This window comes from Pagrus pagrus (genome assembly GCF_965226575.1).
Source record: "Pagrus pagrus genome assembly, chromosome: 16".
Classification (NCBI taxonomy): domain Eukaryota; kingdom Metazoa; phylum Chordata; class Actinopteri; order Spariformes; family Sparidae; genus Pagrus; species Pagrus pagrus.
Genome location: NC_140200.1, coordinates 7,047,913 through 7,075,817, shown reverse-complemented (window position 1 = coordinate 7,075,817; position 27,905 = coordinate 7,047,913). Strand labels below are relative to the sequence as shown.

Genomic DNA, 27,905 nt, shown 5'->3' with positions numbered 1-27,905 from the left:
AATACGCGCTCTTCTTCTAATCCTTCAGTCGGGAACACTTCGTGTTATGTTTATAACACATATAATTTCAGTCGTGTGTGATTATGTAATTATCACGGGAATTCCTCGGTTTCGTTTCTCCAGCTGTTCGGCGGAACTGCACCGTGCCGGACTCGTCTTTCTCCGTTGCAATATGTAACCAGGAAGCCGAAGTGTTCCCAAGCAGGAGACTTAAGCGACAAGGGAGGGTCTTCAAGCTCTGGTTTCGCGCTAGCATTAGCCATGATGTAAACGGGCTGCACGTGTAGCTGCAGGCAGAAAATAAACACACGCAACTTCTGTTCTGGAAACTCAGCCGTGCACAGCCCTGTACCGAACCGAACGTCCTGTACCGAAACGCTTCAATACAAATACATGTATTGTTACACCCCTAATAAACACTAATTCACCTCACCACACATAATGTGTATTTTATGTCAAAACACTTGCATGCCTATACTTTTGACTATACAATTTTAAGAACAATGCAATACTCAACTTATTGAGTATATATATTATATATTAATACGATACTCAACTTGGCTGCAAGTTGTCTACAACAGATGTAGGAATGTGTTGACAGTATCTCATATGTAGTAATTACAGCTGAACTGTCCAATGTTGAATTTGTGATCATAAAATGTAAGTCAAATTTAATTAAATTAAACCAAAACTTAATTGAGTCATTATTCATGTTAATAATTACTTTTAATGTATCAGGTGTCTGGTGCTTTTATTCTGGAAAGAGAAAAGCTGTTTTACTCTGAAAAACGTGGCCGGAAGTTTGACGTTGTTTACAAACAGAAGCTGCTTTCAGTCGGCTTCTCAGTTAGCCAGTGTTGTGGAGCTAAATTTGATTTTTTTTTTTAAAAATTTACGTTATTTGTTCGGACTTTTTTCCGAAAATGGCTGCTACCAAAGAGCTTTCTGCACTAACATCGTAATGCCAAGTTATCAAAATGACATTACGGTTATTTATGCTAATTTGCCGCGCAACTAGACAGTTAGCTAACAGTTAGCTAGCTCAACAGATGTGTCTGCAGCATGGCTGTGATTCATTCCAACAGGTGTTAGCTACAGGGAGGCAACTCTTATCTCTAGAGGTAACAGTCCCGAAGAGTTGTACGCATATGTTGAATCTTTTTGAGGCTATGTTAGCTGTAATCGTTGTTCAACTAGCCAGCTGTTAACGTCAGTTAAGTTAGCGAGCTAGCTGTAGAAGTTTGTTTCACTTGGTTGAGTGTCATGCTCTTCGGCCGCGTGAGCCCGATCATAAGGACCTGTTCAGAAATAGTTGGCTCACAGAGAGTTTTTGTCGTCTGTAAACTATCAGTACGTAGGCTGCATCCCATATCTACCAGATATAACGTCAGAGCACTAAAGCCATCTTCACACCGGTTCCCACTTAAGGTAATTAAATACAGGTCTTGGAAAGAAGAACAAACTCCTCATGCTGTCCTAACCTAATAATGTTAGTGAGCGAGTTGTGTCATTCCTCTTTGTTTTAGGCACATTCCTGTCTGTACCAGCTGACAGTGTGTGACATGCAGGCGGCCAATATCTCCTATGGCAAAGAGACCACTGCGGTTGCCTTAGATGATGGTGATGATGATGACGATGAGGGTGGTGTTGAAGCTGTGGTTCAACAAGATAGTCGGACAGAAAACAAGGAGTTGAGGAAGGCAATGGTGATCCCAGGTCGTGTGCATGCAGTCGGCATGGAGGTCCAGCTAGACGAGACTGCTGGAGCCTCCACAGTGCCAGGTGAGTGAAACTGACTGCCTGAGATGCTGACAGAATATGATTCAGCACCAGTATGAGTGATGAACCGAACCTAAGGATGGGCTGTTGAAGGTTCGGGTCTTTCTTTTAATTTGTGTTGGAAATAAAAAAAAAAAAAAGATTTAAAGCTTGCGGTCTTGAAGCAAAGTAAACACAGTGACATCTGGTGACTTGGTTAACAGCCCCTGCAGCCATGCGCTAAGGCACAATAACAACATGTGATTTTTGATAGTTTTAGTCTCATGTGTGCAAATATATTCCAAGAAGCCTGTAACCTGTAGTAGCCTTTCTCAGAAGTGTTGCATTGAATCCACCAGAGATTTTCCTGTTTCAAGTATATCTTAGTACAGCTCATCCTCACAAAGTACACTACTACAGGACTACATGTACTACAGGAATATCCTCAGGACTGATGTTTACTGTGTTTTTGATCCATACCCATCACTTGTGCATGTACCCCATGTGTATGAGTTCTCTCTTTTGTGTTTTTTGCATTTTTGTTCATACATACATGGTATGTGTGTTTTTTGTTGTGTTGTGATTTATTGCCTCTCTTGGCAGCTCCAGCAGATTCAACTGAGATGAACATAAAGAGGAAGAAGAGGAGGGAGAAGAGGAAACTGATAAAGAAAAAGCTCAAGTCAGCGGATACCTTGGATAATTTGATGTCAGAGCTTCCGTTTTGTCTGACCAGCCCCTCCACGTGGAAGGAGCTGGGATGTGTGTACACTCCTAACATTACTTTTCAATGATTCTTTGAATCATAAGATGTCTGAGGAGTGTGTAGTAAATTTATACCTTCATGGTGGTAGAATTTGTTGCATTACTGTTGTATTAGATTGACCCAGTTATAACTAGGTCTACTTAATAAACTTACACGCAAAGTGTAGGTCACTAGCTAGCTGGATTTTCTAATGTGAGATTTGTTCTTTCTCTCTAGTCACCAGCTCCGAGTCAACCGAGAAGAAGAGAAAGAGGAAGAGGGGAGACAGCGGAGGGCGAGTGGATAGTGGAGAGGATGCAGAGAAGAAGAAAAAGAAGGAGTGTCAGCGACCCAACTATTTTGTCTCACTCCCCATCACTAACACACAGGTGAGGAAGTGCTGTATTATTCACTTGCTTGTGTACCGTAAGCCTTAAGCCAGAGTTTGCAGGCACGGTACATCATTTCTAACAAAATTGCAGATACTTCTCTATGAAAATCTTTTCCAACATGTTTCAGCTCTGATGCATAGCTACCAAATTCACAAAATAAATTTCACAACATGTATGTTTGATTTCAGTGTTGCTCAGAAGACTTTCAGAAACAATTTGTGTTTACCCCTCCATAACATAATTTTTTACAATAAAGCCCAACAACATTTTATCTATTTGAAGCATGTTTCAAATCTTTGAAAGCTAATTCCCACACTCATATACATACTTAAACACTGATGCTTAAATTAAAGTAAATCATTGTTTTAGCTGCCATCATTTCTTTTGTTTGGCCCAGAAAATGATGACTGTCGACCCTTGTCCCTTGTGCGCTATCAGTAGTGGAGAAGATAAGATAACCTGTTTCATGTTTCATAAACCCTTTGAATATTCCTTTGTGTCGAAGACTTCAATCTGTTCTCTTTAGATTATTGATGGATTTTGTGTGACATAATGTCATAGTCAGTGTAGCTCAATCTATCACAGGAAAAAATGTTCAAGATTCAATTTCCTGACAGACGATGACGCTGAAAACTTAATGCTAGTTGACCTAAAAGCTCCTCTGATTGGACATTGATTCACCCCATAGTCATTATCTATTGATGCCTCATCTGTGATGCGGGACTGCAGAAGTTTCTCCTCCCCTCACCTCCTTTCCACTTACACAGCCAGTCCTCCAGAGAGAGGAGTGATGGTAAAGGATGCAAGAGTACAAGCAGCCACTGTGTATTACTGCATCTGCCTTATCGTAATTGATGTTTGCTCATGACTGAAAGTCAATTTGTCCAATGACAGATCAGTTCAGCTGTGATCGAGGTCCAAGAGATGATTCTTCAGCAGGAGCCTCGATTGGCCAAAGCCATGATTCCTGTCCCAACTCTCCACATCACGCTTTTAGTCACTCATCTTGCCAATCAGGAGCAAGTCGACCTGTGAGTGGATGAAAACACACATATACCAACATTCTATATATTGATACACATGTCAGTGCCTGATTCTCTCAGTGATATTCATACACACACCCTGAAAATGTCAGAGTTACCTGTCTTAACCTAATGAAACACATCCCAGCAAGTATTTAGTGACCGTTCAGTTTTCTTAATTAATTCATTGATTCATTCAAATTTGGTTTATTTTGGTCATTTCAGTGTATGATTTCCACAACAATAGTAGAAGACAAATAATATTCTTTTATTCTCTGTACATATAACAGTTCAAAAGTGGAAGTTGCAACATCAAAATGAATATGACATTACCACTATTGTGGTTCTGGTAAAGTTAATGTATACAGTGCTCTTTCAGAAGCTTTAACATTCAAAATAATAAGTCAACTAAGTCGGTGAAAAAAATAAATCAAAGTCGGTGCTCCTATACTTGACCCACTGACATGTTTAACACTTTGACTTTGTTGCTCTTTAAAACACATGATTTTGTGGTTGAAATCCCTGAAGTCAAACGTCTCCTATGTACGATTGAAGACAGCTTGGATAAAGAGTTTCTCTCTTACAAACATCACATATATAAATAAAACAATGAGACATGAATATGATTTACATTTAGATATACATAAATGGCAATGGACACAAAATTACTGCAGTCAGTGAAAACATTTGTTGGACAAAAAATGTTAAGTGTTAAAAACTGTGATACAGTAAATTTTTTGCCAATTGATAGAACCTTTTCACTGCAATGTTATCAATTACACCTGTGATTTCCTTCTTTGACAAATCAAAATGCTGGCCTTTGATAAGGGATAAGCCTGAAAATGATCTTTTATTATTATAATGATCATTTTATCAGGCCATCACAATATAAATACACATGATGATAACAATGACATCACAATATATGGGCAACTGAAGAGGAAAATGTGTTTGTATAAATGTTTTTTCATGAAGCAGGAATCATCCATTATGAAGAGATTTCAATATTAATGATTTTTCAAAGCAGCTGAGGTGAACCTGTGTGGACCAAATTCGATAGACGTAACACACACAGCAACATGATCATGTGTCAGTATTTGAATGCCAAACAATCCATTTACTCCTAAAGGTTGAGCTGCTACAAAGCAGAACAGGTTAGAGTTCAAATAATCAAACAAAATGTATTCAAATACTGGTGCTTGTGCATCAATAACAATGATTGCAGAAGATCATATATGTTGCAATATTGATTTATCCTTTCCTTAATATACACGCAGTCATTTGTTCAGATGAATACAGATCAGCTTTTGACGTACATGCATGCACACAAAGACCTGTGCTGTACATCTTATTCTGCTGTGACCTTTTCTTATGTCTAGAATAAAGTCTCTCTTTAGTCCTGCTTTCTCCTTCTTCCTTATTGTTCTCTCGCTGCAGCTAAAATACTACAATCAGACAGAGTACCCCTCAAATTAGTTCGCTACAGTCATATCCTCCCCTGCCATCAGTCTCTGTGATGCTGATTATCACAGCATCAGATGGGTAAGATAGCAACAACAAACTCTTGCCTATGTTCGTTGCAGCAGTGAACGTAGGAACTAAAGTTACCGCTTGAAGACAGGGATGCAGCGTTGTGCAGTGACTAATTACACAGCATGTCACGTTCTCCTGTCTTATCTCTTCCTCTCAGCACTTCCAGGAAAACTGGTTGATAGGTCTATAAATATTTTATGTTTAGATTCCAGTAATGAGCCTTGAAAACACTGCTGACAGTCACTGAGGCTAGAATGCAGCCTGAGCAGTTTATTCCAATTAATAATCAGAATAAAGTTGCTCATTCTGACATAAATTTCATCCTGTTCTTTTGCAGTATCTAAAAATATGTCATGAAATTGGTCGTATTGTCCCCCTTAAGTTCATCATCAGATTGTAATGGGACATAATGGCAGACGTTGCAGACCAGTCCAGTGTTATCAATGAGGAAAAATGCTGCCAATTTGTGTTATTTTTAGATGGATGAAAACAGTTTCCACCTTTTTGAATGTGTGGTTCATAAAAAGTTCAGATTCTGAGGTTATCATTCCAAATTTCATCATTAAGGAGCTGTGGAACGTGCCAGCCATGTTATGTGATGAAATTGACGCTTAATCTACATCAAGCAAAAGATTGTGTCATTACTAATCACTAGATTATGCAATATGAGAGGAAGAGGGAGAGGGAAAGAGGAGATTATGGTGAATTGGTGCATGCATGTGTATGTGTTGTGCATATTCATGTGTATATTTCTTTTTTAGGGCGGCGACCGTGCTAGCGCAGGTCGAGCCATCATTGGCTGAGCTGCTGGGTGGGCGTGATCTGGTGCTGCCGTTCTCAGGGATCGGTCATTTCAGGAAGGAGGTGGTGTTTGTTGGGCTGGCCCCCGGACAGCACAGACACACACTGGACAGTCTGGCAGGTCAGTGACAAACGTTCATTTCTTCGCTCTCTTTGTTATTTTGTCCTTCTTTCCTTCTCTGTCCTCCTTCAATACTTGTGTCTGTCTGTCATCACAAATATTGAATTCCATTTGTGTACATCATGTAGTTTCCTAAGTGTGTCTCGTGCTGTAGGGGATACATTTCAAGGGAGGATGTTAATGTGATACATTACTTTCTCTTTTGGGAGTGATGTTTGAACTCAGGGGTCAGCTAAGGAGTGCTGCAGCTGGTTGGAGAATTAGCTGTCCTTCTTGAAGATGCAATAATGGGGTGGATGCTTGCTGTCGTGGGTGGGGCTGTGCTGTGGGAGGTCACAGATCGGACAGCTTTGGGAGATCGTAGCGCATGTTCTGGGGGATTTTTATTGGTAAGCTGACCAGGCTAATGCTGTGCTGACATGGATTCAGGCAGAGGGACAAACAGGTCAGAATTGCAGGACGAAAAAACAAAACACGCGTGAGGATATGTTGATGTTATATTGTTTAGAAAAATTTGGAATAAATACATATTATTTCATACCTATTATTATATGTTGCGAACTTAAAATTAATGCTGAACTCTCTTCAAACGTAGGGTCAATAATTTCCAATATGTATAGTGAAAGAAAAACTAAAAAAACCAAATTAGCTTCTCGTTTTCTTGATCATACTTTTTATTGTTATGTGAGGGAGTTACGTTACAACCAGTTGGTTATTCCATCACAGAGGACAGCAAAAAGTTAAAATATTTTAACTTTGGAGGGCAGTGGTGTCAACTGTTGCCATTGCTTGTATTCGCTGCTGACCTCACCTAATTTTACCACCCTGTTCTCATCAACTAAAATGAGATCTGGTCAGCCATTTAAAGCAATGTTAGGTAGAAATTGGCATTTTGTGCGATTTGGCGCCCCCCACAGTAACTACAACATACAGGTAAAACATCGGCCTGAATCCATGTGAATGCAGCATAACTCTCACACTCTCACAGGCTGGACTCAGTGGATGCCTTTGAAAGAGCGAGAAAGCAAGAGAGGGAGCGAAAGTGAAAGTGCACAGGAAGGAAACTGCCCCTCACCAGTTGTGTGTATTCTCTTCATGTCTGTGACATATTCTATAAGTAAAGACATTAAAACTGTAGTGAATTGCTGGTATGATGTCCATACGACTGTCTACAGGTCGTTTTCAGGGCTATTTTTGCTGAGAACTGCGTGTGTCGCGGTAGACTTAGGCAAGACTATGAATCTCTATATGAAGCGACAAAGCAGGTGAGCTTCACTTGACGTGAGAAGCACGACTCGTGCATCTAGTGTTGCCGGTCTAGCTTGTTAACATGGATGTTGAAATGATAAGCGAGAGATAACGCCATGCAGCAGGGCTGCATGCATCCAGTGTGTCTGGCCGGTCTGTCATATGTCATATGTGGCCTAAGCCTGACTTTTTTGGAGTTAATGACAACTAGTATCAATAAACATAAAAATGTGCCAAAAGTAAGGTAACATAATAAATCATTTATTCATTCATATTTGGTTGATTTTTGCTAATATCAGTGTTGGATTTCCAAAACATTTTTACAAAACAAATAATGCATTTATAAAATGATTTGATATTACGTGCAACCACGTCCTTTTTCTTTAAACAGCCAATTTGGTTAAATGATTTGGTATTTGTGACTTTTTTCTCTTGCCCTTTCTCTGTCTTTCTTGTGTGTTCACTGCAGTCTGTGTGTGTACCTTGGGTTGTGCATTTGATACGTCTTCATTTGTCTTCTGACATTTGTCCTTCTGCATCTGTGTACATCTGCAGAAGCATTTGCGTGTATGTTTTTGCGTTGTGCCTTTGGCAACAACATTAAGCCAACATTTCTAAGAGGATTCCTGATCCGTTGCTCTTGCGACAGCAACACACACACATGCACAAAGTAAATAAGCTCACACATGCTTAATACGGCCCATTTCGACTCTAATACATCGGAAATATGCAAGGATTTTGAAAAGTTGACACATGCAGTTATGCACATTTACACAGTAAATGAGGGACTTTTTGCTTACTAGACCATACATATCACATATGGTCCATGAACTTCTGATTCTTTGTGTCTATCTATGGTGTTCATACTGTAAATAAATATATCAGACTGTCTGAATGTACAGTATTGGAGCAGCGTGTTTGCATTCCGCTTAAGTGAGGATTTCCGGGCTGCTCCTCTTTGCTTGGATCTGAGCAGTTAATGCATTTGTATTAACTGCTCAGATCCAAGAAAATACTACATTTAGCATATTAGTGAAGGCCAAGCTGAGACAAATCCCAAAAGGCGTTTTATCTCAGGGAAATGCGAAATGCAATGAATGAATCTTTTGAGAGCGCACCAAAAGGGCCCAGGTTCTACATGATTACCTCGGCTGTCAGGTTTAATTTTATCTCAAGTTTTCCACTGGAATTGCATGAAACTTTCTTTGTCAGTAGATGGGGACTTAGTGATACGCTTTTCATATCAAATGACCAAAGGAGGGTGTTTTATTGATAGAGGTTGACAGAGTTTGAGAGGGTTTGTCCTCATAGTTTCCAACTAAGTTTCTTTTGATAAACTAACTGAACCAACCACCAACAACCAGCAAATAAATTGTTGTAATATAGAGAAACTTTTTATTTATGAAACATTACTCGACAGCAGTGTTTTTCAATCCTTTTTCTGGGGGCCACTTGTTTCCCTGCCCCAACACATTTGATTCAGCTCGTCATCAAGCTCTGCTGAAATCTGATAACGACCAATTTATTTGAATCAGGTGTGTTGGTGCAGCCACTGCCCTACAGTATTCCACTACACATTCCTGCATAATGACAAATTTAATCAAACTCATTTTGTTAGCTTTGATATGTTGCACACTAGTTTTTACTCCTTGCAATGGCACATTTTTAGAAATGTTACAAAGGCCTTACTTCAATGTTTTAAATGTTTTGTTCTTAATTTAAGTTGTGGAGTATAGCATCTAAAGTTTTAATATTCATGACCTAATATTTGCACCGGAACCAATGTTCTGTTGTTGAGACGGTAAAATCTGCATGCAGATTTGGTGTTAAGCTCCTTTAAAGTAAAACATGTACACAACAGCATTAAAACCAGTGGTGCCAAATTTCAGAGTTTTATTTATATATCTGACATCAAAAATTAAGTCAACAAAAGAACATTACTAATGGAGAATCTGTGTTATTGCTGTTAGAAAAGCAAAACAAGGATAAGGCAGGAAGTCAGCCTCTCCCGTCCTCTCGTCTGCTCCCTCCACCACTGTTATTGATTATGTACTAACCTTTCTGTCCATGGAGAGCTCCTCTTCTAAAAATACCTCTGTAGTTTCCTCCTCAGTTGTTGTGTGTTTTTGTCCGTCTGGGTCTGTCCTTGCATGTTCATGACCTTGTTCTTGTATCTGTCTGGTCATGACCTCTGTCACACGATTCCTCTTTAGGCCTCATGCATAACATGGTTGCATACATACGTTTTTTTGTTTTTTAAAATGTTATACGTATGTTGCAGAGTTGTTGCGGAGCCGTTTTGTGGAGCAGGGTCTTCTGCAAGGAGACAGTCGTGGGTTTGAACCCCACCTCACCATTATGAAGCTGTCCAGAGCATCGAAACTGCGATCTCAGGTAAACACACATATGATACACACAGTATATCAGCTTTAATGTATGTCTTTCAGTGTGTCCCTCCTCACTGGCACATCAAAAAACATAACTAACCTGAAGTTCATCGTCTTCTTACACATATGAAACAATAGTCAAGAAATGGATTTTCTAACAAAAAGACCAAGTGGTGATTAAGCCATCATACAAATGGAAAATGATGTTAGAAGATAGTTGTAGTTACATAATAAAGAAAAAATTAATCAAAACATAAATTTGCACAGGCACAGCATGGATTTAGTTTTAATCAGTAATGTCAGCATAGATTTTCATTGTATTACTCACTTCAATTAAGCTTTAATACACAGTTTTAATTAGTGTTTTTTCTTGTAACAACTGACTTTGACAGAACTACCAAACAGCTGCAGTGCTGCTGCTCTGTTGTCGCCAGACATCCTTTGTTATTCACATCCATTTCACTGGCTGTAAAATTATGGCTCCAGCCAAAATACTTATTGAAATAACACGTCTGCTGTGGCAATTTAAAAGAATGTTGAGGAAACGAGGGAGTGGGTTGGGGTTAGGGTTAGGGAATGGTTATGAAATGGATAAAGATATAAATAAAAGGTATCAGATGGTGAGGACGTGAGGGGACAGAGAGACAAACAAGAGTCCAGAGGGGAGAGACAGAGAAAGGACGGCATCCATCCCTTTTTCTTTTGTAACCTGATGACACCTTATCCTGCTTGGCGTCTGCCGGGCGGCAGTCTTGTCTTCCCCCAGTGTTTGTGTGTGTGTGTCTGTGTGTGTCTGTGTGTGTGTCTGTGTGTCTGTGTGTCTGTGTGTGTGTGTGTGTGTGTGTGTGTGTGTGTGTGTGTGTGTGTGTGTGTGTGTGTGAACAATGCTTGTGAATCTCCTGAAAAGTGTAATAAACATGACTATAAACAGTATTTTCACTTTGTGTTTCTCAGGGTATAAAGCGTGTGGACCCAGCTCTCTACTCCAGCTATACTAACAAGTAGGTGTTTGGATTTCACATAACAAGCAAATTATTCAGGAAGTCGAGTATTTCCGGGGTCGTACTCCACAATAAGTGCAGTGGGACATTGTGTAATGATTAGTGTCCATACAGCCTGCGTGTACTATACATGTAAGCAAGACATATTAGCCAATTTCTAGAGACGGGAAAGAACTTTAGCATAACTCCAGTTCTGACTCTTACCAAATATGATAATTAAATGACTTTGAAAATCTAGATCAGACAGCAACTGTAACTGCTCACCGTGCAAGATTTTAGAGTGAGACCTCTTCATGGTCCATTACTGAGACTTTCTGGTTACAAAACAAGTCGTATTATTTAACGAAAAGGTCTCTCTGTTGGAATCTGTTTGATAATGTTGTCCGACACTTAAAATAACTACCTCAGAAGAAAGATAGTTACTATAATTGTTGAGACTCATCCCAAGATTGTCAAATACTGCCGCTTTGGGTTGGCAGCTCAGGTCGAACACCAACTGAAAGCAACAGAATTTGACGATCGTGGTATATGACTCAACACTTAACTTTATTGCTCCAGGAAGTTACATTTTGTTGCATTAAAATTAGTGAGTAGGCTACTTTTCGCTGTATGCATATTTCCTGAAGCTGCGTGCTAATTGTTGTCTGTGAGCTACTGTAATGCCTGCTAGTTGTCATTGTAATAAGTCTCAGTGTTGTAACTAATCAACCTCGATCCGTGTTTTATTTTATTTTGATTATGTGTTGGGACCTTGAAATAGAGAAAATATTTACAAAGGTGTGGGAACCCTGTTAGACATACATCAGTTGTATTTGAACAGCAATATTTTCAGTTTTGTAGTTTTGGGGGAAAAATACACATTGGCCCAATATATAACCACAGAGCTTAATTTGGTCATAACGTTTAATTTGAGTGATCGTTGCCACCAGGCGACTATAATGACTGACATCTGCCTTTTTCTGTCTGCTGGAGGCAGCAACACCCTCTTCTTTGTCTTCCACTGTGTCACTGTCACTGTCTGTTCTCCCTGTTGCACTCAGGTTTTTTGGAGACCAGACAGTTGAGCGGCTGGATCTTTGTTCCATGTTGAAAAAGAAGCAACAAGACGGATATTACCACACTGAGACTTCACTACAAATTGGTTAGTACGCACGAGCACCCACAAACAACACTTCTTTGTGTTTGTTTGTTTGTGCAGTTTTGAGCCTGCAGAGGGCGCTTTCTGCTCACATACAGAACAGTGAGTTTCTCATAGTGGTAGTTGAGCAACATTTGCTCACAGCAGCATATTTAGAGGTAATACAATGCTGTCATTGTTATCTTTTTATTTACATGTTTCATCTTTATGTGTTTATTATGTTGGTCATTCAGTACCATTTGTAAATGTTGTATAGATTTGCAAAAAACTTTGGAAACAGTATATGCAACAATATTTTATACCAGTTAACAAAGATGGGTTGATGAAGGAGACTGGAGGTCAGTTTATTTGCATATGTGTATGGAAAGAGACAGCATCAAGCAGTTGAGGCAAACTGACCTAATCAAGCACCGTGGGGAAACTCGAGGTCATTTCCATTTTTGACATGGCTGCCCAGCTTACCCCCCCGCCAGGTCTTTTCAAAAGTTGGCAGCACTCAATGGATGCAGTGCTGATGGGCCTGAATGAGTTGCTGCAGTTAGTTAGAAAGTTTAACATTGATGTGGATGGAACATGTACCGCTTCTGATGTGCATTTCCTGAGGTGTGGCAGTGAAGCGTGGAGAAAATTGTCCCCTTTTTGTCACAGTTTGAGTAGATTTATTCTGACTGTTTTCAGACCGTGTTGGCTAAAGTAAACAAGTTCTTGTTGTCTTGGTCTTCAGCTGGTAACTGAATAGAAGATATGCTTGGTTGAATGAGACTCAGTGTGTTGTCGTTTAAAAATATGGCACAAATCAGATCAGTGTACAGAAATTGATGAACAGATTTTTTATATCCTGAGTCATCTCTCATCTGTGCTGCCAAGGCTTGTTATTGAGCTGTTTATGTGACTGTGTAACCTCACATGAACTCCAGATGGCACTGTTGACCCCTGTGGGACTTGGACTAAAGCCAGACAGGGTGTGTTGATGTGCTCCTATTGTAACAGCATGCCTGCAGCGAACAGAGCATTTTCTCTCTCAATAGAAAACACATATTTGATGATCATTTTATGAATAGATCAGTTTTGTATGTAAACAGATGAAACAATTAGTCAGAATCAGTTTATGAGCAGACACTCTATGTTCCACAGCCTCTCATCTGGCTTTGCCAAAGCAGATGTGAGATGCAACAAGTGCGGAGCTTTGTTGTGAGCCAAGATCGATTGGCAAATTTAGTCTACTGTTTCCTCATGGCAGCTGTCTGGAAGAGATGTGGAAATCATTGTTCGTAATATCACTGAATCATTTAAGAATCCAACCAATACTGGATTTTTGGTGCCTGTGCAAATACCAATATTAGGGAGTAAAAAAATTCAGCTCAATATCGGCCAATGTTTCCCCATTTTTTTGCAGCAATGCCTCAAATGTGGCAAATCAAAAACTTGTGATAAAGATATGTAACTGAGGCAGAAAAGTTAGAGGTTAACAATAAACTTTATTCTCCAAAGTGACACTTAAACAGTAAACTTCACTTGGGATTTAATAATTATGTATCTCCCCAAACATCTTTTCATGCGTAATGTTCTATTTTAAAGAAAAAGTTTTCATATTGGCGCATATCAGTCGAAATGTACGTCCATACCTGTCAATACTATTTCATCTGTGATAGGTCAATATCTGCCAGGCTCTAATTAAACTGCTTTCTTATGCTTCAAAGAAGCTTGCAAGTGAAAAGGCTTGATAAATACCCAATGAATCACTGCTCCCAGTGAAATGGCCTGTTCCTTCTGAAATAGCTTACCAGTAGTGCAACATCATGCACTTAGATCGGAGGCAGAAAAAAAAATGTTGTTCTTTTTCAGGGTCTGTTATGCAGGAGCTTTTTGTGAAAATGTTAGCAGACAGAAACCATCATTGCATCGGCCCCAAAAAAGCCCAACCTGCTTTGAACTACCAGCTAGTGTGGTCTGTGGTTATATTCAAAGCAACCTTCCCATGATCACAGCCCCACAAGCTGACAGATGAATCAAAACAACATTTTTATGGCAGCCTCAGCTAAAAGAAAGCTTGACGTTGTGGCTATATGTCTTAAAATTGGCTCATTACTTCTTATTAAAGTACTTTTATATTATTTATATATGGGCTACGTAAGGACAAAAATAAGCTGAATGCTGAATGTGCCATTTTTAAAATGATATTTAAAGCTGTAACAACTAAAGGATAAGTTGTAAATGTAAGTTGTCATCTACTAATATGATCACCAAATATATGATAATCAGTTAATCTGTTCAGCTGGTATAATCATTAGTTATAATCCATTTAGAGGAAGAGCTTATCTGTTGCATTTTTTTTTTAATTTCCACATTTGATGAGACATTAATTGTCAAGTAATAAAATCATGGCTTCATGTCTGTCATGCAGGTTTCTCACTTTCATAACCCAACAGCAAAAGTAATACATTTGTTTATATTTGTAAACGTTGATCATTAATAAATGATTTGTGTAATTATCTGTTACGTGTACATTTCTTCATGTATTGGCTTTTTGATGCAGCTATGTCTTAGGAGGTTAGAGTCATTCAAGTCATCTATCTGAGTACCTACAGAGACAACGCAAGGATCCCACTGAAGGAGGATAAACGCAGACCATGCACACCAAAATATGTTCTTATTATTGCCTAATTAGAAATTCTGAATATTTTTTAAAGAAAAAAGTCAAAATTCTCTGATTTCAGCTTCTTTAATGTGAATATTATGACAGTTAACTGAATATCTTTGTGTTGTGGATAGAATTCACATTTTTCTGACATTTTATTGACCAAACAACTTATCGATCAATCAAGAAAATAATCTACAAATTAATAGTCAGTTTAAAAAAAAAATCAAACCATTTCTGCCCTAATCTTATTAAGTGAAAAACAGGTTTATGTGCATTTTGGTCACTAACTAAAACCATATGTACAGAACATGGATGAATTACCATGTTGTCACAGAGTTAACAGGATTAGTGTATACCTCCAGGTACGTATGAGCAATTCAAGCGTGTATGTATACATTACTCCTAAGTCCCACTGTCAATTAGCTGCACTAATTGGCGTGTATGTGTGTATGTGTGTATGTGTGTGTGTGTGTGTGTGTGTGTGTGTGTGTGTGACAGAGCGACAGTGTCAGTAGAAGTGGAACTAGGCTGTCATAATGTTTTGTGGATCGCTGGGCTGTCTGTGAGAGACAAAGAGCGACTGTGTGTGTGTATGTGTGGGAGTGACAGACAGAGCAGGGGGGATGTTTACCTCACACTTCTCATCATCAAAAAGCTTCTTTTTTTTGTCAAGTGCTTTTCACAACAATGCACACACACATTTAAAATGCGAGAGAGGTAGAGCCGAGCTCTGCACCCAGTTCTCTGATATCATGGAGTAGCACTTGCGACACAGTGTCACGGCTTGGAAACTTTAAATGCTTTAAACTCTATAATGCTCGCTGTCTGTGAGTGAAGTGGTGGGAATTAAGTGTCTGTCACCCTCAAGCTTATAAGTTACATAAACCTTTTATACCACGACTATGTAAATTTTCAGAGGAAACTAAATACAGTCGGCGTCTTCTTCATTCATAAGAAATGGAACGCACCTTGTTCGTTTCAGATCACCTGGTCTGGTGTTACGAGTAACTTATCACAGCTAATGTTTGCAGCCTGACATACAGTAGCTATTGCGGTGTTATTGACATTATTGAGTCAGTTTGATAACTTTGGCTCTTCCCTTCCAGATTTTTGATGATGGATTCACAAAGTTAAAGTAACTGAACTCTACATCTTACATAATCTTATCCTCAGCAGACGTGTTTGATGTTTCCTGCATGTGGTCCCACTCCACTCGCTCTCTGTCAGGTCCCTTAATGATGATGTACTTAAAGCACATAGAGTGCCAAAGTCACTTCCCTTCAGGTTTTCCTCCTGGGACCTTATTTTGGAAAAAGAAATTATGATAGTGAATGGAGAAAGACGAATCATTTCTTGAGCCTGAGAAAGTCACAGTTTATAATAAAACTAATGAAATATAAGACTGAAAATTTGTAATTACAAAGACTACACTTGACAGTTGCATTAGTGACGTTCTCTTGTTGAATGGTAAGTCACTGTAGAGCTGGTCTACTATATTATCTTGCTCACAATACTGATAAACTCTCCTTTTAACATAACTGCAGATGTCAGTATGGCCAGGTTTATTGTGATTTTAATCTTTTAGTACCTTTTTTTCGCCAAGGTGGCAGCCATGTTGGTGTTGGTGACGTATGTTGAGTGAGACGTAGTGCACTGAGCGGTTTAACACAAACCTAGATGATATTTTACTTTATTTACTGCAACTTTTTAATTTACGAACATCATAAGTGTAACTCATGGCACATTTCAAACGGGATCAAAAATGTATTTGTCTCTCTCCGTTTACTACTGTACGACTTCTTTCCAAAATAAGGTTCCATGAGGTCCACTGGAAAGGGTGTGACTTTGGCAATCTATGACTGAGGAACATCTTCAAAATTAAAGGTCCACTGTGTAGAATTTAGGGGGATTTACGTGCAGAACTGTAATGTAATATTCCTAATATAATCACCTGAAACTAAGAATCATTGTGTTTTTGTTACCTTGGAATGAGCCTTTTTTGGCTACAGATGGAGCAGGTCTTCTTCCACAGATTCTGCCATGTTGCACCTTCCAAGTAGACTAGTATGTCTGTTTTTGCAATTTTAGCGTCCACCATAGGGGAGGCATGAGATGAGGAGTGTTCAGTTGGTTTCAATCTACAACCACACTACCAGATGCCTGAATTTCCTACAGAAAGTGACCTTTTATATTAAATTAAATGTGAGATAATCCTGTAGCAGCCACAGTAGTTGGTGTTCTGCAGAATTTACATACACACACAGCATGCTACTAAATCCATGCAAGATAAATTGAGCCTTAGAGATGTTATATGGGACATGGCCAAAGTGTCAAGGTGAGACAGTTGCATCTCAATCTCATAGATGTATTTTGAAACCATTAATTACCCGGCCTTTTACAACAATGATTAATAACTTCAAGAGAAAACGGTAGTACCAGTGTGACCAGTTTAGCCGGATGTACTGCAGAAGTTACCTACTGTAGATGATGACTGCATATGTCAACAAACTAGCATGGACAACCTCTAAAGCATACAGTAGCTGTTAGATTCACGAACGCAAACAATCCTGCATGGAAGTTTAGAAAACACATCAATCAATCTAAAAACCTTTAGCTAATGAATGGTAGAGCTATAGACTTCAGTGTTATAAAGCCACACTGCACTCAACATTTGGGTTGTTGGCATGGCTCTCTCCATAGGAAAGCTGTTACTCAGCCAGCACTCAGCAGTCTCATTGCTCAGTGAAGACAATGATGCAGCAAGAAGTAATGAATTGACTCTTTATCCACCAATTCAACAGATTCAAATAAAAGATCACTAATAACATAAACAGTTGAAATGAGGAGGCAGCTATATTGCGTACTTTTCGGTTTCAGTAAGAGCTGATATTACTTATAACTAAATGATTGAGTAGAAATTACATCATACATTAGATATTGTGTAATGAAATATAGACTGTGTGGTTGGTATAACTGAAAGAAATAGTTTCTTGTATCGTCCTGGTTATACCACTGAGATTTATACTGCCGCTTCACATGATATCACTCTGTCAAACTGTGTAATTGACACTGGAGAAAGCGATATCGCCTGGTTAAATGATTCTCGTTGGGTTTATCCCTGTTCCTCACAGGGTGTCACGGAGGTTAAGTGTGCTTTTTCTGGTGGTACACAGGGGTCAGTGTCTGATTGTGTGCATTTGTTAATCTCATAATCCACAGGACAAGATAATCCACACCAAAGCCTGTGATACACAACCCTATAGGGTGTGTTCGGGAGGGAGATGGGGGAGGAGGCCAGAATACATAGACAGCGAGAGAAATAAGGGTGACAAGACGAGACGGGAGTTTTCATTGGATATATGTGAACTCCTCATGTACGTTATAATCCTTAGGATTTCAATACTGGTGGGTTTGGCGACATGCATGGTTACCATGGTAACAACAATTTAAATGTTATACTACAGGTTGTTTGTTTTAACAAAACACCACAGTAAAAGGAAGGAGTGAGGTTGATATTAGATATTAGTCTTCTGTTCGAGCCCGACTGAGTCCTAGAGAGATGTAACCGAGCCTGACATTCTGTTTTTTAACCTCTGAACCTGACTCTGAACCAGTTACCATGGTTACATCATGCCTGTTTACCGTGCTTACAGACATTTACAGTGTAGATTACCGTAAAAAGCCATTTTTCTGCGCATATTGCTATGAAATAAAAAAAATAGAGGGATATGGTTTATATCTATGATGCGACCGAACCCAACCAAAACCCGGACAATCATTTCTAAATTTCTGTCTGAATCTGGCCTGGGTTTGGGTCGGGTATCCATGCTCTAGTTGATATCAATGAGATATCGGTAACCCTTGATTAATTTCTAGTCAGTCTAGTCATCATCTAAGTAACTTTCTCTTGTGTGTAGGAAGGTAATTTGAGTCCCACATGGGAATGGCGGACCCCTCCACTAACTACATTTGGGGCACCAGAAACAAGTTGTGAACAAAACATCGACATATCACTACTTTTTAGTTAAAATGTCAAACTTGTTCCAATTTACACATCCAGCATTTACAGAGCAACATTATTTTTGATCTTGAGTTGTTTCTGGCGCATGTTAGTCCAATAATGACTCTTTTTCGGCTCTGTTTTTGGTCTTACTATCTGGCTCTTTAGCTATTACATGCTCCACTAGGTTAACCAGCTAGTTGCTAACCTTTTTTGTCCACCATTTGCAGCTGAGCAGGTGTTGTACAGTGAGTTCAGTGGGTTAGATCTTTTTTTTTTCGCTCAAAACGGTTGCCTGCTCCATCCGAATAGGATTCAGTGAGAGCAATGAGCGTTAACTAAAACAGTCCGTGGAGCAGAAGGCTGAACAGTGAGCTGAAACTAACTCTGGAAAAATGAGGGGAGCTGCAGATGTAGGTTTCGTAGTATCAGATTCAGAGATCAGTCATTCGATACATTGTTATTACATAAATCTAAATAACAGCGGCTTTAATGATTGTAACTGTAATTTGCAATGACAATGGTAAGAAATCAGGATTAGAGCATTATTCACATATTGTTCTGCTTTTACCCATCATGTCTTTTTTCCCCTGTCTCCTCTGTTATACTTACTAAAGAAGAAATGACATAAAATATTGTGTCAGCTTCTGTTTAGACAGATGGAGGAAAGTTTATAACTCAGAACAAAGTTTATTTCCCAGAACAGAAACACACACTTAAGTCTCTTCTCATTCTTTTTCCACGCCGCTCTGTTGGAATGTGATGTTAATGTCATGGAAAGAATGGAGGTAATCAAAGAAGGGAGTGTTTGCGACATAGATTATAGGCCCACTCGTCAAGTCACTTCAGAAGGTACTCGTTTGGAAAAACAATGACTTCTCTCAGTTACTCTGAAAACAATCCAGTTCGCAGTATGTGAAGAGAAAAACTCCATAATGTTGTGGCACGAACAAATGGTCAGTCTGACATTTCCAGTCGGTCTGTAAAGTGGAGATAATACTCAGTCAGTGGACTGGTAGGTATATCTCCTGTCATGGCCTATTGGTATTTACAGTATAATACACTCACCCACACCTTTACATACAGAAACACATTTACACCAGCATGAATATAATAAATATATGCATACAGAAGCCCACACACGCTAACACGCAGCACTCAAACAGTTTGCACACATGGACAGATGAAGGTGCTTTGTGGCTCTGTGACCTTTTGGTATTTCGTTGAGGTCATTAATTTCTGTACAGACTGTACTGCTTAGCTTTTCCCTATAAAATGGGTCTTTGGCAGCAATTATTTTCCAGTCACGAGTGCCAGATGACGTAATTCTCTAATTTGCATGTAAGTGGGTTAATTTCTCTCTGGAAAAATATATTGAATCAGGGAAGTGCAGCTATTGATGCAGCAATATTGAGGAATTAATAGTTGTTTTTACGGTATTCAGGGATTATTAAGGCTTCAGATGTAAGCTGGAGCGCGGTAAATGGGCTCAAACTGTAATCAAGTGTTATTGATGCGAAAATCTCATCAATGAGCTTGCATGGATGGCTTTCTACGATGGAGTTTTGTCTTCTTCCTCCTTCTGAAGATGGATCTACTTATAATAAAAATAATAATGATACTAAAAATCATTGCTTTGCTTTAAATGTTGTATGAAATATGGTCGCAAGAGCAGGGGAAAATTTTGATTTTAAAATTTAAAAAAAAATCAGTTTTAGAAAAACCTGTGTGGAAAAATAGATTTTATGAACACCACTTCCAGCCCAAACACTGTAGTGTGAGTGTTCATTTATCTTGGGACTCTGCAGCTCATTTGCATCCCCCTTTTTTCCCTTTACTTTGTATTCCGATAGCGTTTTCAAAGCTGTCGTTATGTGAATGTCTCTTTTAAACAGTAGTGATCAGTGTCCTCTGCCCCTCCACCTTTGGGCAGAGTGACAAAAATTGCTAAAAAAGCGAAAACAATCAGCCTGAAATCTGAATTGGTTTTAAGGCATCCCTCGTGGAAAAATTGGCACATCACCACTGGCTTTCACTGGTTTCTCATAATTGATTGTTATGAGTGGACTCCCTCATCCCTCATCCCTCTTCCCTTTCCCTAACACTCATCCTCTCTCCCTCTTCTCCCTAATGCATTAGAGTGAGAGGGCATCTGAATACCTAATTCATTAGAGAGACCATCTGAGTACGGCCTTTGTTTTAGCATTGCTTGTATCTATCTCATACCGCAGAAGCATGGCATTTTAACAGGCTTGAGCCTTTAGTAATTTCATAGCCTCTGCAACACTGCAGGGCATAACACAATGAAGAAAGTGCTCTTTTTAGGGGAAGAAATTGTTATCCACAGCCAGAGAGTTATTGTTGGAAAGAAATTAAAAAGCCTTGATTAAATGTGCATTTCAACAATAAGAACTGATACCGGTGGCACCAGGGGACTGATAATGCAGAGTTGGGGGAAAAAACAGGCCTTCAGATTTTTTCTTTTTATGAAGAGGGAAATATCCGCGACTCTGAATTACAGAGTGTCAGCAAACCTTTGAAAAAATGCCTGCAAAGAAGTCCATTACTAACATGTACACCTGCTGAACTAATACACAAGATACGGCTAATTTTAAAGGAGCAATGTAATAATGTAATAAAACATGGCCAGAATTTTAGTTTAAACATTCAAAAAATGTTTAGTCAAAGATAATAAATAAACAACCGTACACCCTCTGAATGAAACCTTTCATTCATTAATTAAAATCTGACATAAACAAACAACAAAACTCACCAACAGTCTTGTCAGGTTTGTCTTTCCACAATCATCTCTGGTTTGGGCAAAATAGATCCTAAATTCACAGAGGAAGATGTGAAAATATTCTGGCCCTTCACGTCGATTTCATTGCTTCTGATGTCCGGCTCCTTTTGTCGTTTCTCTTCCACTGCATGCCTCTCCCATCCCTGCCTGCCATGTTTTGTCCTCCCCGAAGTCATAGTCCTGGTCCGAGCCGCCGTATATCACTTCCGTACTGCATCCCATTTCCAAACGGATCTCAGTCAGTCTTGGCGGCTGTGATCAATTCCAGTTCAGTGTCCACGTCTTGCTTACTCTCTGCCAAATCCAGTTGAGCTGAGCCCTGTCAGACCACGAACGATGGCAAAATATGATTGGTCTGCGTTCAGCTTGTAGTCTTCTGTCTCTCTTGGCCAAATCATGGCAGCATTTGCTGAATCTCATGCTGACCATCTTGAAAGACACAAATGTCATGTAGTATGATCCCGGTATTACAAGTTGCAAGTTGCTGAGGCAGCTACCAACAGTGTCTGCTGAGCCATGAAGACATCTTGGTAGCAATAAGACTGTGCTGGTGCTTTTTAAATGTTAGTAAAGCAAGTACAGTAAAGCCTTTGCACAGTGTGATATCTAGGGCTGCACCCGATATAGTTTTTTAATTATAAGCTTCTATTGAGGGTTTTCGAAATGAAGCTTTGAATGTTTGTCGTTATGTTTTATGAAATCACCCTAAAAAAACATTTCTCATTCCACACCAAGCTCATTTCGAATAAAAAGATCCATCAGATTAAATAGAGTGCCAAGTATCTGCAGGTACATAATGATTTACTACAATAAGTGGTAGGGCCACAATAGGTATAATTAGTGGATATAAATAAAGCAGGAGAGCAGTGGAAAACATTGTTCTTGAAAGGCTGAAAGCCAAAAAATGTAGATCTAATTTAGATTAAAAACATGTTGTGAGTTTTGGAAATAATTACATTCATCTTTTTAATAAAATTTGACTTTAACCCTACCTTTACAACACTTTGGAGATATTTGCAATGTTTCGATCACACAAATTGGAATCAATTTTATGCAGCAACGCTGGAATCTAATTCTACAAATACTACAAAATTAGTGTTCCCTAACCTTTATCTGCAACTGAGCAGAAATACCAGGATGGATAGACATAATAAAGAAAAAACAAACCTGAGTGGATTTAAAATGTTGATTTCAAATACGAATGTCAACTTTAAGAATGCAGCTTCGATTATTTCATACAGCCCTCTTGTTAACGATAAGCACCTGGCAACTTATTGTTCACGCAAGTGGATGTTAAGAGGATAAGGCAGGGCTGGAGTGAGATTAAGCAGATGAGAGTAGAAAAGGACCGAAGGGAAAACGACTCGGGTAGAGAAGAAGGAGAAACTCAAACAACAGTGATTGAGCAGATAGGACAATAGAAAGACATTGGAGATTGAAGAGGATAGAGCGAGGACTGAGTGAGATTGAACAAGAAAGATAAATGAGTATGGCAAGAGAAAGGAGGGACAGAGGAGAGGAGAATAGGGTAGCAAGAGCAGTGGAATTAAACACATAGCGAGGATGAGGAGAGCAGATAGGACGGCCAGACAGACTCTTAGAGAAAATTGAGAGCGAAGTTGACATTAAACAGACGAGCGAACTCAAGTTTGATATTAAAGGAAGGACCAAAGAGGCCGGCGCGGGTCAAGCAAAGACGGAGTCAGATGGAAACAATAGGAGAAGAATAATAGTTGAGCACAGTGACAGTGGGAGGGAGATTGGATAAGGGTTTAGAAAGAGAAAATTGTCCCTCAGGTTTTTTGTGTCAGATTTGATGAGAAACCAACCAAAAGATTTTTCTCCATCTGGTTCTCTGTCTGGCTGTCCCTTGACATTTATTTTACTGTTGCTCATTTTGAAGATTCATTAAGACGAGACAAACGTATTTGGCTGCAGCACATTGAAAACTTTGAAAGGCAACCAGTTCTATTTAGAAGAAATCTTGAAAAACGGCCATGGTTAACTCTTCTGATTAAAATCAGATTGCTACAATGACACAAATGTGTCTTTTAGCCAATATCAAATCAAGAATGCTCTGTGAATAATGCAGATAACCTCAAGATGTCATAGACAAACCCTCGGCAGCAGAAGAATCCCGCAGCTGTTGACTGTATCATCGATTCTGAATAGCTTTAACAACCGGAACAGTCTGGATGAGCAAATAGAAAATAACACAAAGCAGTGGCATTCAACTCAACAACTAAATAAATGGTGAGTTTGTCTGCTGCAGTGCAAAAGAACACTAATCTTGCATTAGTTTCACTAAATAGATTCTATGAAACCACTGATCAACCTACCTAACAAGGCCTGTAGTTTTCACTGAGTGAGATGGAGCTTGATGTGTTAATTAAGAGACGCTTTAAAATTATATTTTTCCACTCAGAGCAACAGCTGTAATTAAAATATAAATGGTGTTCCAGTTGTCCAGTCATTGAATGGTAGGTATTGAGGCCATATCATAATTCAATTGGATAAAATCACCTGCGGCTGAATCTACATTATATACCGCGCAGTATAACCACCACACTGCATACTACAGTGTTTTCCAAGCCCAGCTGGTTTAGTGTCAAATCTAGGCTGAATTCGGCAATGCGTAGAAATAATCTTGTCTTTGTCTGTTGGATTAAGTGTTCATGATTTTCGTAGTGAAAAAATCCCACCACATTGCAGGCTTCTGCTCTTGGCGACACCCAGAGAGGAGCTGTCACCAGTATGGAAGATTTGCACCTCTTTGACAAAAACATTGTCAACTGCTTAAAGCTGAGTGTTTGAACCAGGATCAAAAAAGGAACAGCAGGGTAGCAACGCCCATTTGTAATAACACTGGGTGTTTTCTGCCAATAGCTTTCACTCACATGTAGTTGTTCATAGCAGCAATCACATTGACTTGTGTACATTTGGATTTAGTGTTGAGCAATGGCTGGAGCAGATAATATACTTCTTACGAATACGAGTATCATCTGAGTAAAATGTGCCGTTATCCGTATAATGTTTGTTTATTCTTGTTTATAAAAGACTACTTCAAATAATTCTCTTAATAGGCTGTTCTGTAAATAGCTTTGTAATATGGATATCACGATTCTAATTGAAGATTGGAAAAGTGATCATAGCGAGCTATCAAGACTTAAAAGATGACACGGTTAGCTCATCGGTAGCCTGCAGCTGCTCTTCCAGGGACTTATTCTGTGTGCACAAAGATGATGAACTGACTGGTACCAGAGGTCACTCCGAGAGGGTCTGAGATGTTTGGTGTATTTTCTTTTTCAGAGATCCTTTATTGATTTCTTCGAGGAAAGAACTTACACTCGGGGGAAGAACTGAACTCAACTGGACTGAACTAATAACATTACCAGAGATCATTGATTTGTTTGGGAAGAGGGCTTACTCAGGACAGATTTGAGAAACCAAACCTTGTAACAAACTGATATCTGTCTTTTGTTGTTGATTGTTGAATCCCAGAAGGGTGATGTTTCTTTGTTGAACTCTACAATCTTTATTTCTAGTGAATATTATTTGAAGTAGCTGAACCCTAACGTGCAAAAAGGCCACCAGGATAAAGTCAAGATATTGTTGTAAAATACCTATCTTTTAAAGACGATTTTGAAAATGGGATATGGGATAGTTTAACAATGGCATCGTCAGTGTTGCAGTGAATCCAATCAAATTGTGACCTTTAAAATCAAAATTCAAACTGAATCGGGGATCTGGAGAATCATGATCATTAAGCGCCACCAATTAACGGTTGAAGCCCCTGTCCATGTCGAGTACGGATACAGATAATCAAGTTAGTTGAAGAGATAGAGGTAATTGTTAATCCTTACTTGTAATAGTAAAAAAACACGCTGAGGTATTCCTACCAGTACTATATGAATATCAAATGTAGTAAAAGTGAGTGAATGCTGGACACTGTGTGACTGCACTTGTTTAATTGTTGTTGTTGCCATGTTTAAAACAAATTCTAGTAGGAATGCTAAAACGGCAGGCATGTCACACACAGGCTCAACATTATTCAGAACATAAACACTCAGGCTTGTAGCTTTTTATCATATTGTGTGCAGTCCTTGTTTTTCTTTTATGTATGTGCCTGTTTACATGCCTACAGTTAATTATTAACATTATATGGTTAGCAGTGCACTGTATCATGCAGAACAGACTGAAGTCCCTGTTATCTGCAGCATGCAGTTGTCTTTTTCTCTTTGTGTGCATAACCTGTCTTGTGACTGAATCGTGAGGCACCATGAGTCGACCTTCAGCTGAACAAAGTCAACACTGTTGCAGTATTAGTCGTTTCACACTCCCTCCGCATTGCAAAGCCTTGGTGAAAGTGAGCTGAATGTGGCTTTTAATCAGGTACTCACAAACATTAACATTACAGCAGATAACATACATTTCAACTCTATTAGTCCCCAGGCTGTTTTGTAGTTGCACTTGCAGGAGAGTTAATAAATCCACGTATGACTTCTATTACAATTTAAAAAAAAAACAAAAAAACACATCAATTAGGACTATGTTTGTGTGTGTGCAGAGGTGATGTGTTCATGTACACATATGGCGACAGAATATCTGACATTCAATAGCAATTTAGTCACATCTATGACAACACTTAAGTCCTACAAATAGTAGTCATCACAGCTGCGTGTGTGTGAAGGAGTGTTTGCGTGTAAAGTGGCAGCTGTGAGTTGAATGCTGCCGCTGGAGACAGGCCTCCACTGTCTACTCACACAGCTGAGCTCACTACAATGTATGGTGTGTGCATGTGCGAGTGTGCATGTGTTTATTAGCCACTGCATCTCACACTCGCATCCCCTTGCCCCTTGTTTGTAATCCTCCATTACCCTGAAGAGTGGAGATGTCTTTTTAACTACACAGGCCTCCTCTTCAGGGTGGTGCACATGCAGCGACAAAAAAAAGAGGAACTGGTGGAGATTCATTTGTTTTACTCAAGGACTCATCAGCGGAGGCTGTGGAGAGGGCTTGAGTTGAAGGCCTTCTGGTTGAAAAGCAGTGCCTTTTGTCACAGTTCTACCTGCTTCCTCATCAATGCATGTGGAGCTACACATCACAACAGAATAAGCATCTTATAAATAATGAATGTTTGAATATCTAGGTTGCTGTTTGTTGCAGAGCGCACTTGGCATGCAGCCCACAGTTTTGAATGAAGTGTGAATTTCCACAGAGTAAGTGTCATATCGATCAGGGATCTCCTGATTGTGTTTTCTGTACACTTAACCTACAGTATCGCCCGGAGCTGGGTAGTATAAGGGTTTTTTTTTTTAGTTACATGTGTTTGAATAGTTCAATTAAATAATATATATAAATAAATGTAGTTTTTTTCAATGCACTCTCACTCAAGGACACTTCAAAGAACAAATATTCTCCATTTTCTTCCCGTACATCGAGCTGCTCTCCTGCTGCTTTTATTTATAATAAATGCAAACTTCAAAGAGCTTGAAGTCTGTTTTGACTCATAGTTAGCCATCATCACAACTCAGTGTCAATGGTTTAGTGGATGATGCAAAAACTTTTTTCCCCTTACCCCTGTCAGAATAGAGCTTTCAGTTGGCGCTAACAACAAATGCTGCCAGACTAGCTCCGAGCTCCAGCTGTGAGCGCTCGTTTGAGGCCATTACATCAAAATGCAGTGCTGTAGATGAGCTGAGAGAAAGCAGAAAAGTCTGTCTGCTGAAGCGCCGGGACATATATTGCATCAAAATTACTCGGCTTGTATTTTTATGCAAATATCCGAGTGACGCTGCCAACATTGTTCAGCAGGATTACGCATCGCCCGAGGTATTTTAGTACATATTAGCAATGATGAGAACGAAAAAACAGATCCGGAGTAGTCGTAGTGGGTGCATGATTGCACTAAAAGACTGAATTACTGTGATCATGCTGTGAGGTTTGAGAATCTCTTCCTTTAGGTAAGGCTGGACTATGAACAGATAACAGAAAAAAACTATAAAATACATTTTATATATACACTTAAAATAATCAAGGCTTCAACTCACAGTTATTGTCACAAAGACAGTGTTAGCAATAAGGTTACGGCTAGCAACCTGGCTACCATCCAAAACAAAAACCAACCCTACTGACTTACTGATCCAGTAGAGATCTCAAGTCCTGGTGGTGAGGGAAACATATCAACAGGGGAACCAACTTTGACAAGACACTCTTGCGCTGTCCATCGAGTGACTTCCTTGCTCTTGTTTTACCTAGATTTCCATCTTTCTGCCTCTTCGCCTTCTTGCCCTCCTCCATCAGCGGGGTTCTTTTTCT

General features: G+C 39.3%; 1 protein-coding gene across 5 annotated transcripts in view; it reads left to right on the top strand.

Annotated features, from left to right (window-relative positions):
* The first annotated feature begins 832 nt into the window (after positions 1 to 832).
* Positions 833 to 27,905, top strand: part of akap7 (A-kinase anchoring protein 7) — a 51,835-nt gene continuing 24,762 nt past the window's right edge. For 3 of the 5 annotated variants that reach the window (XM_084377545.1, XM_084377543.1, XM_084377546.1), the window contains exons 1-9: positions 833 to 1,428; positions 1,527 to 1,782; positions 2,362 to 2,520; positions 2,741 to 2,892; positions 3,790 to 3,926; positions 6,212 to 6,372; positions 9,902 to 10,014; positions 10,962 to 11,008; positions 12,049 to 12,149. In XM_084377545.1, the coding sequence (XP_084233671.1) occupies positions 1,264 to 1,428; positions 1,527 to 1,782; positions 2,362 to 2,520; positions 2,741 to 2,892; positions 3,790 to 3,926; positions 6,212 to 6,372; positions 9,902 to 10,014; positions 10,962 to 11,008; positions 12,049 to 12,149 (1,291 nt within the window). In that variant the 5' untranslated portion in view covers positions 833 to 1,263. The remainder of the gene's footprint in view (positions 1,429 to 1,526; positions 1,783 to 2,361; positions 2,521 to 2,740; positions 2,893 to 3,789; positions 3,927 to 6,211; positions 6,373 to 9,901; positions 10,015 to 10,961; positions 11,009 to 12,048; positions 12,150 to 27,905) is intronic. The other 2 variants (XM_084377547.1, XM_084377544.1) reach the window with 2 other exon arrangements.